Raw genomic sequence first — 17,846 nt, 5'->3', positions numbered from 1 at the left:
AGTGTAATCACGTGCACGCGTGGACAAGTCGAGACCTCCCACGGTGATCACTGTAACTGTTCAAATCTGCCAATGGCTGATAAAAGGCTTTCTACGAATGATTTTTGAGTTTCCCCAGTCATTTGTCGAGAGAAGAGAGAAAGCAATTCTTAGCCGACTTCGATAATTGATTTGAGAATTCCAGGCCGTGTGCTGCGCATATTTGGGTCGCGAGTTATCGGGAGCCCCTACTACCGATCAGCAGCATTTTCTGACAATGCTTAAAAAGTGTCGCAGGGCCCCTTTAACTCTTTCGCTACTGCGCCTATTCAAATCATTCAATTTAAATGATGCATTTTCAAGTTGAAATACTCACGCGCTCTCAGAGTATGCAGGCACCTAACGCCATCTATGTAAGAAAGCCAGAAACGCACAAGGAGATTCGTGATGCTTTGTTGGTTCATTGCTTTAGGGAAGCTTTTTTCCCTCGCTTCAAGAAGTTTCAGGTAGCTGCGTGTGGGCGCAGCTTATGCCGTCGTTCTTCCATGCGGATGGTCCTAAAAACAACGAGTTTCTCGCGAATGAAGCACATCAGCAGATTTTGAGGATGGAATCGGCAGCAGTGAGTCTGGAGAAGATGTTGACGCATCAAATTTCAGCCCCAATGACGAGGATGCGTCAAGTCAAGCCGCAAAATTCAGAGAGTGACTGCAGGCTGTACGAGTGACAGACATTTTGTTGTCCAATTAGGAGTTACGGGCGGCTGAGTGTGTACCCACAGCAATTTCACTCATTTTGAGGGTCTCAACGTTCTATGGATATGATTCCTGGCCAGTATCTGTCAAGCGTGTACAGTGTCTTTCGAGACAAAACCGGGGAGTCGAAGTCGGAGGTGCACAACAGAGTAACTGACGGCACTTCTTCCGAACCGTGGATTTCGTCCAGCTGTTTTTCACTGCACCGCTGACCAGCATGAACTGTGACTACACTAACAAATATGCGTGGATACATGTTTTAGAGAGGCAGACATGCCCCCCAAGAGCGCAAGAAATGTACCAATAAGCATGAGCGTGCCCTGAAGTATTATTTACAGCATGCTTTTAAAAGCCAGTTTCGGTTCCTACTGTACTCTGACGTCACGACATGGTATGAACAGTGCCACCAGGCAGGAGTATGTGTACGCACAAATTTTCATGACATATCCTCGTCCGCGCGTCGCTTAGATTGTCTGCTTCGTCTGCTGCGCTCTGCACGTGAGGCAACTGTCACGTAAGAACGCACAACGTTGGGATGGTATCCCTTTTAAGGTGCAGGTTCTTCGTCAACCATCCTAAGTCAGTCAGCAACTGCATGTTGTGCATGTACGCATCAGAAATAAACAGAGTAAACTCTGCTTGGTTGGCGTCTAGTCTCCGCTTCGGCAGCGAGTCACGAGGTCGACCCACGTTTGACTGTACCGGATCGCACCAAAATCTGTGAAACTTGCACCTGTTGTCCCCTGTTCCACTGGTGCAAGCTAAATTACAGGGCAAAATATTAGCGTCATGACGACGAAATCGATAAAAACAATTCTATTGCCCTCTGATAAGCATATATACTGCATTCGTGTACACGTACACTATTCCACACTCCGTTAGCTCGCTTCACAGGTACGCAGGATGACAGTGACCGCACGGCACGAGCAAACGATCGAGAGGACAATATGCAAGTGCAATATTTTTTTAGTGTTTTGGTGCTTGACATCATCACAACTTGCCAGACTGTTGCGTGAAGTCACCAGGTTTAGCACTGTAACCTGACTCAAGTTTGTGTCTGTCGATAGGTGCACTGCGAGATATTTGACTTTAGTATGAAAATATCAGCATTTGGTGAGCATCACACTTGTTCAGAGCCATCTCTGTGTACAGGAGATTCGCATACCTTCCAAGTTCAAGTATTCCGAATCCGGGAGATTTCTGCAACGTGGATGGGGGGTTGCAATGAATTATTTGCCCCCATTTTTTTTTGGCACCAAAAAACTTTAAAAAGCCCAAGGATATACAAACAAAAAACATCGCAAGTGCCAACATCAGCGTTGTGGTTTTATAGTAGCTTAGAGTGGCCAAACACACAACAGTAGGGTTTTTCACTAATGTGAGAGTCTCAAGCAATCAAAACAACTCGCGTATGTCTTCCTGGGACATACGTGAACAGACGGGACGGCACAGCTAGCTGCCTTAGAAACGCGGGCCAAAGCTTTGCTCACTGCTAGATTATTTTGACAGGAACACCAAAATGGATGAAACTTTTTTTTGACGTATTTACTGCCCTCAATCGACCGCTGCATTAGCCAAGTGCCCTCGGAGCTAGCAGATCGCTATCGCGTCGCCGCGACCGCGGTTTTGTCTGCAGCGGTTGTGGCAAATGGTAGTTCTTATTTCACTCCCCGTGCATTTGGCTGTGCATGCACCTTCAAAGCTAAGTCATTTTATGCCATCTACGATCGCGTCTGCCACGGTTTTGTCCCCAGAGTTGGTAGAAAGCAGCATTGTTATGACTAGTCGAGTGTTTCACCAAGCACATTTTCGGGGTTCTGGCAGTTACGTTATCGCCATACATGGTCGTGTAAAAAACCGCAGTTTCGTCCACAGCAGTTGTGGCAACGACAATCACATGCACTGTAGAAGACTGTGCGTGTGCCGGTTGCACACATACTTCCGAAGCTTCGAGCAAGTTGACGGTCTTCATACTAAAGTTCGTATCACTCGTCACAATTAGGAAATGCGTTCGAAACATTTGAATTTAGGCCCAATGGACATAGAATTTGGCTGGGAAATTTCTCGAATTTGTATTTGCTGCAGTTTCGCATCACTAAGATTCTACTGTACGTTTAGATTCATTTATAATAAAATGGGGTAGGTTCAAAAAGCCTGGAGCGGATTGAGCTGCGTTTTTGTCAATGCGACCAGATCACGCACAGCAATTTTGATTTCCTGGAGATTTTCACGACAACCGTATAAACGGAAGAAACGGCCGAAATCCAGAAGTCTCCCAGCTAATTCGGAAGACTTGGCAGGTATGGATTTGTACGGCCGAGTAAACTCTCCTCTAAAAAAACAAAAAAAAAGGGTGTCAGTACCCTCTAGTCTCAAAGAATGCTCAACAGGTGATACAGCCAGTCTTGAGTCAGTCAGCACACGTACATTCTCACCAGATCTTGTTGATAATGATTCAGTTCCACCTCTGCATCATTCACTCATAGTTGTTTTGCCTCAGTAAATGCCTGTTCCACAGTAAGCGATACTGAACACCAGACTTATGTTCAGCTTGTGCTGAAGAATATACCAAATAATCGCCCTGTCAGAATAATATACTGTTTTAAAGCCTCAACAGCAGGAAACACCACAGGAGGAGGTCAAATCCTGCAGTGTTACCTTATCACAAACATAAACGTTGTACATGTTGCAATCAATCTCTCACCAACAAACTTGGAGACTGGGTGTCTGATGTTTCGGAGGTCCCAGACGCGGACGCTGCCATCCCTGCACGAGTTGTACACCAGGTTCGGGTTGGAGATGCTAAAGCGCACCCCTGTCACCTCCTTCATCTTATCTGTGGATCAGTACCCCATGGATGAATGGGTGAGTGCTCCAGGTAGCCACAGATGACATGCCTTGCAACCACTCTAGTCACGTGTACTAGATAAGGCACTGTCACGTGCGCTCGATTGAGCCTCCAGCCATTCTACACAAACCTACCTTCAGTGCAAACTCGCGGTCTGGAGACTCCTACAGCACTCTACTATCATAGCAAAATGGGGCACTTGCTTTTATTTGAAAGCACTCACAAATCCCACAAACAATAGCAAACACAATACCCCTATGGTGTATATATAGATATATTTCTCACACACATATCTTCCACCCAAACCAAAGCAAAGAACCAAACAAACCTGACAGATGATGACCAAGGACTTGAGGCATTGATTCCAGTAATTATGAGCTGCACACCACTTATGCAACATCAAAGTTAGTACTTTAGTGCATTTGCACAAGGCAATGGTTAGAAAACTAACTGCAATCAACACATAAAGGCATCCCAAAATAAAAGAGAAAATAGCACATTCTAAGCTATGTGGAGAAAAGTGCGTCAAAGGACAATAGGCCTTCCAATAAAAATAAATTTTTCGTCAAAAACAAGCTGCTATTATGTCCAAAAATTTAAGCTGCTAAATGTAATCATGTTGCATTGACCACAGCCATATTTCCCACTGTTGAGACTGGTGATGTGCATTTATTAGATGGGTGTCACCACTTACTTTCCCACCCCAGTCAAGCCCAATCTGAATAAAAATTTTCTGTCATAATTGTCCCAAAAGAGGAGCTAATCACAGTCGAGAAATGCAGTTTGTTCTGTATCAGGCCTGATTAGGTGCGTGTTTGTAGAGGTGCCATTTGCAGGAAAGAGCCAGTAAATTTTTAATCAAATCAACAATACCAGAATTACCTTAAATGCCTATAGTAGTTTACACGAAGCATTTATTTGCAAAAGCTGCAACATTAGTTTCCCCACATAACTAGTGTTAAGTAGTGCTTTGATGCAGACTATTGTCAGCTTGGGAGCTTATTTTAACCGCCTGCATATATATTCCAACCCTTGTACCACTGTTTGTACTAAATTAAAGCAACAGTGAAAATTCCTGCTTTACATATGTGTCTTCATAAAATTAATCCACATTTATCCCATCAAGTTTCATGAATTCTATACACTTAAAGAACTCCTTAAATTAAAATATTCATTACACTGCTTCACACTCCCACTGACACAAAGATAAAAGTCAGTAAGCTTTGCATCTTTACACTAGCCATCTAGAGTTGCTCTAAGTGGAGGTGGAAGACCCAACTGCTGTCAAAACTATGCAGAAACAGCAGATCCTCATGCATACATTCTTGGACACACAGCATTCTTAGTACACTTTCTAATCACGCAAACAAGCCCAGCTTATCCTCAATGTGCAAATGGTTATGTATCAAGGCTGGTGTCAAAATGCACTAGCAACTGGTAATTTCTTGCTATGTCGCACATATTTTTCATGGCCAACTACACCTGTGGCATAAGTATGCCGGTAAAAATAACACAAATGGAACCTAAATCTTGAGAATGCAAATACTGGGCCAGTTGGTATTAATTTTTTTTTATTTATATGAGCTGTAACAACTACATGGCCTTGAAGCATGGGACTCAGACTCTTTTATAGCCTGGTGTTATTTGATTTGCACTTAAAATTAAGTATACAACCTGTGAACTTTAACATCCACAAAATTGCCCCTCTCAGTAACAATTGCAGAACACACAAGCATATTTTTCATTTGCTCTCATTTTAAACTGAACCATTAACATAATGTTACAAGACCGGTATATTTGGCTTATAGGCCAGAGAGACAAGTGCAGACACATGCCTTTGCAAGGTGCAAAAACCTTGCACAGTAACACCATTGAAAATATGCTCGTTTTTTTATTTGACAAGATAGCAAGCCTGTAACGTCACCGCAGCTACCCAGAGTGGCTTACCAAGTCCACATTCTATAAGCACCTTTCATCCCTCATGACAACAGAAACCGGAAGTAAAAAAAAATTAGCCTCGCAACAAATTCTCACAAAAAGAAATGCTCAAAAACATGTTTCCAAATTAATGTCGGCATGCTCTTATCCGGACTGGACCAACCACAGGGTAGCTAACAGAAATTGCTTAGAATGAATGCATGGACACCAGGTCCACAAACCAATCTTTAAGATTCAACTAATAAAGCTATACATCCCTTTAAAGTAATTGATATGTGGGCTTTAACACCCCAAAACCACCATATGATTATGAGACACTGCGGTAGAGGAGTATGAAAATTACGACCACCTGGGATTCTTTAACGTGTACCCAAATCTGAGCACACCGGCCTGCAATATTTTTGCCTCCATCGAAAATGCAGCCACCGCAGCCAGGGTTCCCTTTAAATTAGTCTGGGAAACTGTGATACGGAGCTTCATGCACAAAAAAATGCCAAGCTTGCCTTTCCCAAGAAGCAAGTAATAACAGAAAAGATAGAAACAATACACAAACATGCACCCTTACCTTAAAAAAAAAAAAAAAGCAAGTCAGCAGACCAAATTTCAGCAAAATTCACCAGTGTGCTCAGAATTTTTTCCAAAACTACTTCAGTACAAACCCACAAAGTTTCAAACCACTTTGAAGTCACTGCCTCGGTCCAACGCACCTTCGCTTGTATCGCATTCTGCATGACCAACTTAAATTAGAACTCTATAAATAAAAACCACTAAGCCACCGTGGATGCATGCACAAAAAACAAACTTAATAATCAAAGCTAATTGCCAATCATAACTTCATGTGCTTAGCACCAGCCACAAGAAAAATATATTAAAAGCCATTAGCACGGTGGACACGATCACATCTAGAAAGCTTTAAAATATTACAACTTTATGAGGAAATGAATTTCGCGAATAATCATTCAAAACAGAAGATAGTTCAACACAAAAAATGCTCATGTACTGACATCAACTAGCTCGGCTTTCAATCCTCTAGCAAATTTCTCCAACTACCTCCATGAATGATACTTAAACATTGCTGTTACTATAATTTCTGGGGGTAAGACATTCCTAAATAAATCTCAAATAACCTCTAATATCATCTGTAACCTTTTGTGTGTGTGTGTGATACTTCCTCGTGATACTGTGTAGATACTAACTCGTGCAAGCTGTACCAAAACAACTGAGTGCCTTCCAGATTACTTAAGAACCTTCCGATACAATTATGCACACGTGAACATTCGAGATTATTCTGGAATTTGCGCGGCCACCTGCAATAATGAAGGAATCTTCGATGGCCCACGTGTAAAGGCCCACGAGCTTTACATGCGCCATCATCGCTAAAGTAGGAATAAATACAGTGCCACAGCAAACATTGCCAAAGTGCCCACCACAAAGCCATTTATTTGCCAAATTTCAGAAATGGTTGGCACTCTCGCACAGCCGTCCAACGATACGTGATCTCCACATCAAGGAGCATTTCGAAACTACTGCGGTCTGCAGGATACTGGTATAGCAATCAAATGGACATTAGCGGCTGTCTGCGATAAATGGGTACCGCAATCTGCTACTTAGCGAAAACACACACAGCTTTTTTTAGAGACAGTACAATTGCAGAGAGGTGATGGTCTACTGGCTAGTTTCGTGCTGCGCTTGCGCGCACTTTGCTTCAGACCGCGCACAGATGCAGCGAGAAAACTATTGTTACGTTAACGTAATGATGCAAGCTTTCAGCAAGTGATGCTCTAGCGGTTCTGGCATTGGACTGAGGCACATTTAGGTTGCCACCTGATGAAAACATGCGGTGTAGTTAAAACAATGCTACGCTTGCCGTCTCAGTGCCCGCAATCCACAACACTCATCTCTGCAACAGCCGGCTCCTTTCGCTACTGCAAAGCGGTGCATGCTGAACATGGTCCCATATGGTAGCTATCAGCGTCCCTCAGCGCTCAGTTAGTTGCCAGCTAGTAAAACTGTGCATTAAGCTTAAAGCGGTGCTACGCCACAAATGATTTTTACTTCAATGTCATACTGGCGTGTTTTTCGGTGGTCGCCACATCGCTTTCTTGGCCAGTGGTTGAGAAATGGCACCGCCACAATCGCGCAAAAGTGGGAATAATTGATTGGCCGACTCGGTGCACTAACAGCTTCGAAACTTTATACGCTAATTCAGCAGCACAAGTGCACAAGATGGCGATCGTCATGTAATATCCGCTCATATGCGTGCTGTCAACATTTTTCGGTTCGCAAACCACCTTGTGGCAAAGCATTGGCGCAAATCAGACAAAAAAGACCCTTTCGGAGCAGTATGGCGCAGTAATTTCTAGTTGGCACAATTTTCGCACGTTTCCCACCACTGAAATGAAGCCTCTTTATAGAAGGGCCGTTAACCCCACAGCCGGCACATGCTATCCCCCTATCCCGGCTCGCGGAACGGGTTACTCTCCCTCGGCGAGGAAAGCAACCTTCATTGGGGAGGGGAGACCGGGAGGTTGGACAAAGCAAGCGTGCTGACAGCGAGACGCTCTCTCTTGCACCAGTGACCGGACAGGGACGACTGAACTCCGGAATCCCTGCGAGCCAAGGCGATCAACGAAAGGTGTAAGCCTACCCTCTGTTATCTTCATAGAGCGGACAGTCCCTCTACGCAACATTCACGCATTATTGCTAACGTAGCAATAAAGTTGTTTTGTTGACCTAGCCTGTTACCTTATTCGCTCGAACCCGACGTAGCTACGATGACTCTAAGCTATGGGAAGGGGAAGTTAATCGTGCAATGTACTACTGTGGGCAGCTGGAACATTAGCACCAGCCGTGCATAGGAAGACCACTTCAAACATTGTATCCTATACCAAAATTAAGATTTTTTTGGTCATTTTGAGCTCTAATACAGGATAACAGCATGACACAAGAGCAGTTCTGAAATGTTTAGCAACTTCACAGTCTATAACCATGACATCACTAACCAAGAATGGCGTGCCCGTAGCAGGCAAGGGGCGACACCTCGTCAAGTCAAGTTTCCAAGAACACGAGACATGCATGCAAACAATTCAGTCAACATACATGTACACATTCTTTTTCTTGCATTCTCAAGTATTCCTGCATAATAAACTTAACATAAAATATACAGGAACATTCATATGGGCAGTAAGACTGCCGCGCGATATGACAGCCGTCTGAACATCTGCATAAGGAAATAAGTTGATCATGGGATCATGAATCCAAACGACACCGACAAACAGATACTAATCCAAGCTCGCGTACACAGGAAAAAAAATGCACTAAGGAAACGACTGCAAGCACTTCTAGTCGCATTCGTAAAATGCAGGCACATTCCCTTCACGCAGTTTTTGGCTGATCCTCACATCTCTCTTGCACATGAAAAAGATGGCCCAATTTACACCCGTTATTGTTTTGAATCCCTTAACAACTCTTCAATGTCCATATGGTGAAAGTTGGCTCATCCCGTGGCTGTTGTGACCTTGATAGATTGACCCAGAAACACACATGCTAAGGCATCTGATGCACTAAGGTAGCCAGCATGTCCATTCACGGCACTACTGCCACAGTTGACTGCTCCCCTCCCCTTACAGTTGCCCCATACTTCTTATATTATGCAACCACAGACACACTGAAGGACTAACTTTCGAAAGCCCAACATATGGTGTAACTTTATCCACACATTTAACATAAAGATACACCTATAATATACGTACCTGTACTGAACACAAATATACATCTTTATGCCTTATTTGCTTGATCTAACGGGCACCTTTTTTCTGCTAAACGAGTCCCAAAATTTCCTGCGCATTGAAATCAAATGGGAAATCGAAACCACACTTGCACCATTGGAAAAATCTTCCCATCAGAGGTGTAAAATGCAATGTCATTGGCATAAGAGAATAGCAAAGGGTTACAATTTGCTAAGAGTTTGTGCCAATTTATTTTGAACACGCCTGTGTCGTGTCAAAGAAAATCCATCTTGCACACTAAAGATACCTATATCACACCTTTTTTGAGTGTCCAAGGCCTGCAAGTGTAAGTAGCGCGAAGGGAGATCCTTAGCTGCTTGTTCACAAAGAAAAGTTTCTATGGGTCAAAAAGAAAAAAAATATTCTGACCACGAACACTGACTCGTAGACTTCCTGTAGAAAGAACTTGTCAAGAAAATGGCCTTTTTATTTGCACGAGACTGAAGTGTATACTAAGCAAACTTAAAACCAGCAAAACTAGTAATAAAAGGAGTTGCAAAAAAGGTAAATTTTCAGTTCTATAAAGGCAAATCATGCTTGTTTTCTTGTAATTGTAAATTTTTATCTCACAATGAAATATCCAGTTGCTGTTTTTATTTTAAAACTGCAAAACTTGATATGCCATGGATGAAATATGGTATGTCATAATTTAAATTATAACCTCATTTGGCCATCAGACAACAAACACAATGGGTGTAAATACGCTTCCCAGTGTCGAGTGATGAAGCCAGACAGACTAACGTTACCAACATGGGTAAATGTCCTCAACTAAAGTGGCTCACAGCTACACATAAAGTGAACTGTCAACCTATGTTTTCCTCTTTAAACAATAACTCATATCCATGCTCTCCGTCTGTGAAACATGCTCTCCGTCTGTGAAACAAAGAGGCTTTGAGCAGTAGACAAACCATACTAAATATTTCTACAGTCCTAAAAAACCACTTCAATTTTTGTTTTTTGCTAACAACAAAAATCACTGAGAAAACTCAGTTCATTACAAATGGAATGCTCCATCAGAAATTGTACACGCAATAGTTTTACTACAAATGCTTTTCTACATTAAATATGCAGATGGTAAACAAACATGCACCAAAGTTTCATGAATGTTCACTGTCATCCACTTGCGATGCAGCATATACACATTCGGTCAAGATTTCTTTGTGCAATGTTCATGTTTCAAGCCATGGTTGATGGGAGATTTTAACCTTTGTGAAAAACAATTAGGAAAAGGTCATGCTAGACCCTTCTGGAATTTGGTAACGGCCGAAAACTGATCTCGAAGTGAATAACAATCAAACTAATTTCTACTGCAAGCGTTCAATTTATTCTGATTAAATTTATTTTAGCCTTGAATATTAGTGACCCAATTTTTCAGCGCTTTATGGTACATAATAAATCTAGTGCTGTGCTCACATTGATGAAATTTTCTTTTTTTTAAGAGAAACACACACATACACAAAATACTTTTGTGAGATAATGAATAACTTCCAATTTTAGAAAAAAAATTGTAGGCTGTCAAAAGCCAAGGTACGGGAACAAGCATGCGATGACCTCCCTCTTTTCATAAAGCTGGTCGGTAGTCAATCTTTACACACTTTTTTTTTCTTTTTTCTTTATTGTCATGCGTACACCTTGACAGCTTAAAAGCAGGAATAATAATAGCAATAATATTAAAAAGAACCTGACAGGAGTGCAATTATCAAGAGCAGGAACCCAAATAAACACAAAGCCACATGTACACATGTTAAATGATTTTGATGAAACCGCAGATATGCCTCGATTTCTGCCAAGCCCATTCCTGTTTCAGCCATAATTGAGAAAAGCTACCTCAAACTCAAGCTAGAAATCAGTCTAATGTCCTAAGTATGTCGAGAAAAACTTGACAGTAAAGAACTGGGATCACTTGTCAACACAACTCACTAGATCCACTTACAAATACTGCAGTGTTTCTATGTCACAGAAAGTGCAGCAATATGGACGCAAACAAAATACCCACCTTGTAAAATGCCCTTCTGCATGAGGTACTCATCGTACAGGTATATGCTGTTGTCAGACGATGCTGCAGCTATTTTGTTGTTTGTAATGGATTGACTGCAAATTAAAAAAACTGATTAAAATCTGCACAATGCTAATAAAGAGAGTTCATATTCTGGATCAATCCTATATTGGTTTGTACTAGTGAACGAATTCTTGCAAGAGGAAGGACAGTGCATTTGAACACATTTACGCTGTTATCAGAGTCAAAGCCAAGCTACTCCCCCACCCCTGTCCCCCCACAATTTTTACCGAAATGAACGGCTGACCTAAACACGCACCTGCGATGAAAATCATCTAGATTTTTTTCTAGAATTTTTTTCCACAGTTCAAAAGACACTTAGGTGCAAACATTGCTTATTTTGCTGGTTGTCCTTGCTACGTTCGAGATGCTGCTCAAGACCGTCGAATAAATTTGAACATCTTGCTTAGGGCAAACCCAGAAAACACAGGATTGCCATTTTGCGACACAGCGACATATTGATTAAAAAACTCTGCTCTACCAAGCTCAGTCGAGCTACCGCACATAAGTAACTATTGTTGACTAGCCGGAAGCTCGGGAGTGAGCTACAGAGATGGTAATAAAGAAATACAGACAAAACATTTTCGGGCTTTTTTTTCTTTTTTTTGCAATAGATAACTTGTGACCCAATCATCACAGCTGGAAACCTTGTTTGCACAATAGCATAACGGTTACTTATTTAGAGACATTTTTAGAGCACCCAGTCGTAGTTTCGGTTTCAAGAAGCACCAAGCTAAAAAGGTGCAGCTTCAGTAGCAAGGTAAAAAACACAGCTAATGGCCACACAAGACTGACGTGGGAACCGCATGCAAGTGGCACTGACACTCGTGACGTAGGTTTGTCTACATTGCCGCCACGATGTCGGTGTCACGAGAGGCTTTGCATCTCGCTCAGTAGCATGGCACATACTTTTAAATTGATATTTAATATGCCCTAGACTATATTTCCTCTTGGAATTTTGTAGATATGTAAGTTTCCACATAAATCTATCTCATTTATTATCTTAACTTTGAAATTTTGTCCTTTAAGTACAGTGCACACTGCCGCATAAACGTCTAAGAACTGAAAGGTTCATGTCATACTAATGTAGAGCCCAAAAACGGGGTTGTAGTCCCTCTTGCCCAAGTATGTACAACAAAGAAGTGTATTCAACAGAGATCCTTTTATGTTTTAACCCTCACACACACAAAACGCACAGCACTTCACAGTAAGCTCATCTTGTGGCTCTGAAAGTTGTGCCGATAACACACAGCACTGGACTAAGTTCTAAGTAGTTTGTTGCCTCCAATATCAGCCGCAGTTTCTCAAATGTGAACCACAAGAAAGTAAAACACCGGGGGGGGGGGGGGGGGGGGGGGGTTGCTTATTAAATTAGCTGGGTAGAAAACATTTTATAAACCACACTGTTGTAGCTGAGACTTTTGTTGATAGCACCTGCTGTACAGACTGCAATGCACCACACTATTTACAAAGCAACAAACACTGTCAGAATGCAACATGGCAGTGCTAGTGACTTTGTGCGGCATCTTTAGACATCTTTACATCATAGAAAAATTTAGGTGGCACCCACAGAGCCTTCATTGAAAGGCTACATTGCAGAGTTGTGCTTGCTGTGTGCAAGAGCTGGTGACCACACACTTTACAAGCAAGAATTGTTTCTGGGGTCTACTTTCCAGAATGGGAACACTGCCAAGAGAGATACACTCTTTTGCCTTTCGCCACTGCACATGAAAGCCTTTCCTGAAGATGTTCCCTCAAAGGAAGTGTAAACAATTTTGAATAGTAGCTGGATTTGACTTTGGGTAAAATGAAAGTGATAACACGTAACTTATGCCAAGTTTTAGAATTTACTATGCCCAATACATATAAGCCGGTCCAAAAATACAACCATTTAAATTTGAAGTGAGGCTTTGCAGTAGTGTGGATTTCCCCTGGATAGCTGTTATAACGGCTTAGCACCTCTTCACAGAAGGTTGCATACAGACTAATGATGGCGATGATGGGTGGCATTCCCTTTAAAGGGGTCATGATATGGTTACCCAACAACCAACAGTTTTTGGCGAAAAACAAAGGTAGAGGGTTTTGATTGATATGTGGGGTTTAACGTCCCAAAATTACCATATGATTATGAGAGACGCCGTAGTGGAGGGCTCCGGAAATTTGGACCACCTGGGGTTCTTTAACGTGCACCCAAATCTGAGCACACGGAAAGGTAGAGGGTCAAAGATGCTTGTACACGTGTGAAAACTGGACTGTAAGAGATAATTTCAGTCCAAAATAAGCCGTAGAAGTGGTAGAAGTCATTGGCTGTAGACTCCGTCATCGTCTGCTACCAAGCAGCACCTTTCGCACGCGGTCAGTGTTGTGAGTGTTGCTTGCCATGTGGTCCGCACGTGTCAGTGGGTTGGAAGTGTTGCGGTGTGTTACCGGTACGATCACCATATGCGGGGACTTCGTCGTGTACACTGCGCATTTTCACTTCGACTCCATCGCCACCAGCTCAAGAGACAAAGAAAGCATCGAAGACAGAGTGAACCAAGATGCCAACAACCTCGCCCTTGTGGCAGACGGCTTTCCGCAATGATAAGTAGCTTTATTTTAAGCGTGTCATATTGCAAAGAGAGCTTGGGTTATAGGGGTCCGCCGCAATGCATTGGCGAGCAAGTGTTACTTAGCGCCGTGGAATTGGCAAAGCGTGCAAATTTTTTTTGGCTAGAATACGTGCATAGACAACTTTCGGTGCTAAACATAATAAATAAGTAGTCGTAGCAATGCTGCGCGTTGGGACTGCTGTTTTTCCATCGGTTGTGTGTGGTATAAGTGAACATACGCCGAAGCGAACAGCATGTGCGCTAGGGTTACTCACAATATATATTTTGGCCGAGCCTTTGCTTGAACTCTGTTGACTGCATTCGGTTCCAGTAAATAAAATAGCAAAGAGTTACACCGAACCATGGAACTGACTGCGAGGAGTTTCGGTTAACAGTTTTTCCGCAGTGGCGAACGGCATATGCAATGCACATTCACAGGACACTTTTTTATCTCCGAAATTGCTTGCTGCAGGTACCAGCGCTACATGGGTGACGCGGTGACATTGTTTCAACCCCTGGAAGTCATTTAGTTCCAGTGGAAATTTGAACAACGCAGTAAAAGTTAAACTGCAAGCGAGACTGACCATAGAACACAATGGTCATCCAGAAGGCAGACCGTGCAGCAGCCCGCCCAGCAAGCGCTTCATGACGTCACGGCTAGCGAGCGCAACAGTGTTGCCCGACTTTAAGGCCGCTCACTCGCTTATAAAAATATTCGATTATAAATTAACGGCTCGACGAAATTCACTGAAATTTCGCCACGTTGCCTGTGAACATACAAGAATCAACCCACATAACACAGATTAAGGTTGAAAATTGGGTGTCATGACCCCGTTATAGCGGGTGGCCACAAATACTGTGGCCTAGCTGGGTCAAAGAGAGAGAGAGAGAAAATAAAAAGCAGCACAAGGAAATTATTGGATGGGAAGCAAAGCACACACCGTTACCCTCCACCACATTTGCAGAAGAGCTTCAGTGGTTGACACGGCAGTGGCATCATAGTCTTTCCTAGCGCCTTTTGTAGAGTGCTGTTCTCAGCTAGGCGTGGAGAGAGACAGGCACAATCCAGTACTATGTGTTCAGCCATCTCGCTCGTTTTTCCACGACAGCGAAAGATGGCTCCTTGATCTTCATAAGTTTCGGCGAAACGGCGACAGTACACGAGCATACATAGCACTTCAGCACATGCTTCAAACAGCAGCGCATTGCATCCGATGTTGTCGTAGGACGTTTCCATGCATGCTGCTGCCTTCAGCTCACCATACATCTGCAAGGTGGATTTACGCCTCCCCCCCCCCCCCCCCCCCCCCTCCGAGCGCCAACTGTGCGGTTTCGACTTCCCAGACCCATGTGCATACAGAGCGTGGTGCGAAGCCCTCAGGCATGCCACTGTCCCTCTCGCCAACGAAATCGAACTTACCGCCTAAGCAGTGGACTTTGACCCCTGCATTCGAATACCCATGAAGGCATTAATATTGACTTAAAAAGGTGCTTTGACGGCTTAGCGATCCTCCACTGCTGTCAAACCAGCCTTACAGGGGGTTACATGCGGAGTTATAACATGTTTGTTCTTTACAGATACTTCGAAAATTTCAACAATTTAAATTCTAATCGATGCAAATTTTAGGGCACTGTTGTTGATAATATTGTCATTTAAGGCATCATACATTCAGCTTTCACTCTCACGTAAACGGTTATTCGACTTTAAAAGTCCCTTTAAAGTAACTGATTTATCTTATCGTTGCTGTGCAGGTCAGCCACTCAGATTTAATAAAAAGCTCCAGCTGAAGTGGCAACTGAATAAAGCTGACGGAGAAGTTTTGTGAGCGCACTCCGTGATACCAGAGAACACCTAGTAATACGATGCAAATTTGTCCGAGTCTTTACAACAAATTCCGCTCAGCCATATATAAAGCTCTGCACCTTCACGAGTTGTTTTCACACTGTTGACTTTCGGTGCCACACAGAAGGCTACCCATTCAAGATTTTTGTCATTGAGCTTGTTTGTGCAGTTGGAGCAACCGTAAACCACACTGTTCAAAGTTGTTGATTTGATGCAACTCAACGAGGAACAAGGTGTAGTTGATTGGGCACCTTTACAAGTCCATACAGCACACAGTAGTTAAGGACACTTCACACGCTGCAGTGGTGTAAAGGGACACGAGGACAGGGAAAGCCCGGGAACACCACACAACTTCCATCGAATAAAGACAGCAAACACAGTGGCAAGCATGGGTCATCTGCTGAGAGAAAACCTCACAAATAGTGTCTGGTGCGATGCACCGCAGCACAATATTGTGGCTCTGTTTCACTGCATACTTCCTATAAATCAGTGTAAACAGCAATGGCCTATTTATTTGCCCTAGCTGCACATATAAAACATTAGGTTAGACAAACACTCACTCCTGGTCCACGAACTACTTTGAGAAGCCACTGTGCTGCCCCAGCACAGTGGCTGAGTTCACAAAAAGGGGAGGGGGCGTGTGATTAGATCATTTTCATTATTGTGACAGCAGTTTTCAGGCACTTGTCATAATAGCTTCCCAGCAGTGCACCGATGAACCATTGATTGGAAAAAAATTTTCGCACCGTGCTTTCAGGCAAACAGCACCTCAATGCGTGACGGCTTGGGATGCAGAAGTTCAGAAAGTTACGGGCGAATAACTGAACAAGAAATAAAAACAGCGTACGGTATTGCATTCGCCGTTTGCCAATGCAATAATTAATGACATCAAAGTTGCAGTGGAGCACGAAATTCGGGTGGCTTCTGTTTGCCACTCGTACCACACGCTTCGCGAGAACTGCTAACACTACTGAAGGCAGGAATTAAGTGATTTAGTTCGTACTAATAAACATCACAACACGACCTTGTATCGATAATATTTCTTACCTTAGTCCAACAACGTAGCTTGTGTCCTTCGGAAGATGCTTCACGGCGAAGACTCCGAGCCGCTTTGTAGCCAGAGCCTTCAGATCCTTCATGGACATGTTCTTCTGCGGCAGCTTAGAATCCATGTTTGCTCGCTCCAAGCTGCGCGCTTACACTTCTTTTTTTCGGCGTGGGATCTGGCTACAGAAAATTATTGAATTGTTAGACCACTTACCAAATTAAGCTACACTCGTGAGAACTACCCCTAAGCCTAACACCGGTAACGGAAAATTTATCTGATAATTCTTTAGAGTCAACAGTAACACTGTACGTGCAGCTCACCGTGTTTAACGTAAGTACTTATATTATTCAACACTTCTGTTCACATCGTTCAAATGTAGTAGCATAGATCTTACAATTCGCCACAACATGCGTTGAACCTGTCAAGCATTTGGCGGGGATCACTATCAACTCGCTCTCGTACTTCTATCTCACGTGCAGCGCAAAGCAGTTAAAACTACGCACTTCGTGAAATTCCTCTATACCACAAGACTTGACGGTGACTTTCGCATAAATGGGGTTAAAGAGCACAGATAAATCAAACTAGTACTTACAAGCAGCTTTGTTTTCCCAAACGCACTACTCTGACGCCACCATTGCGTTCAAACGGAACATGCCGTACGAATGGAAATAGCGTGACGCGCAGTGGTCACTCCGCCACAGGCTCTCCGCCCTCTACCTATTTTTTTGTTGTTGTTTTAAAGTAATTTAACCATTTTAACGTGCCCAAATAATAGAGAATATTTTTTATTCGTTGCATTTTTTTTTCGTAGATGTGTTCGCCGATGCATTGGTGGGCCGCCGCTGATGGTTTTCGCTGCGCCACCATCAAGGAGGATTAAAGAAAAATTGCTGGAGTGGAAGCTCGTGCATTGCCTTGCCAGCAGATGTGAAGCCAGCTTTTGACACTGCCAAGATGGCGGAAACATGCTCTTTTCTGATAGTGCCCACTTGAAGATCAA

The 17,846-nt window shown here is 43.1% G+C and overlaps 1 protein-coding gene across 5 annotated transcripts in view; it reads right to left on the bottom strand.

The window, feature by feature from the left end:
• LOC119177223 (uncharacterized) overlaps positions 1-17,558 on the bottom strand; it is a 70,599-nt gene extending 53,041 nt beyond the window's left edge. Inside the window, exons 1-4 of one of the 5 annotated variants that reach the window (XM_037428641.2) lie at positions 17,439-17,558; positions 16,846-17,025; positions 11,305-11,399; positions 3,439-3,570 (exon numbers count right to left, since the gene is read on the bottom strand). In XM_037428641.2, coding sequence (XP_037284538.2) covers positions 3,439-3,570; positions 11,305-11,399; positions 16,846-16,970 — 352 coding nt within the window. In that variant the 5' untranslated portion in view covers positions 16,971-17,025; positions 17,439-17,558. Of the gene's footprint in view, positions 1-3,438; positions 3,571-3,910; positions 3,977-11,304; positions 11,400-16,845; positions 17,026-17,438 lie in introns of those variants that run through there. The other 4 variants (XM_037428642.2, XM_075878277.1, XM_037428643.2 and 1 more) reach the window with 4 other exon arrangements.
• Between the last annotated feature and the right edge of the window lie 288 nt (positions 17,559-17,846).

This window comes from Rhipicephalus microplus, chromosome X (genome assembly GCF_043290135.1).
Source record: "Rhipicephalus microplus isolate Deutch F79 chromosome X, USDA_Rmic, whole genome shotgun sequence".
Lineage (NCBI taxonomy): Eukaryota > Metazoa > Arthropoda > Arachnida > Ixodida > Ixodidae > Rhipicephalus > Rhipicephalus microplus.
The sequence above is the reverse complement of the archived record's forward strand: the minus strand, read 5'-3'. Positions and strand labels throughout refer to the sequence as shown.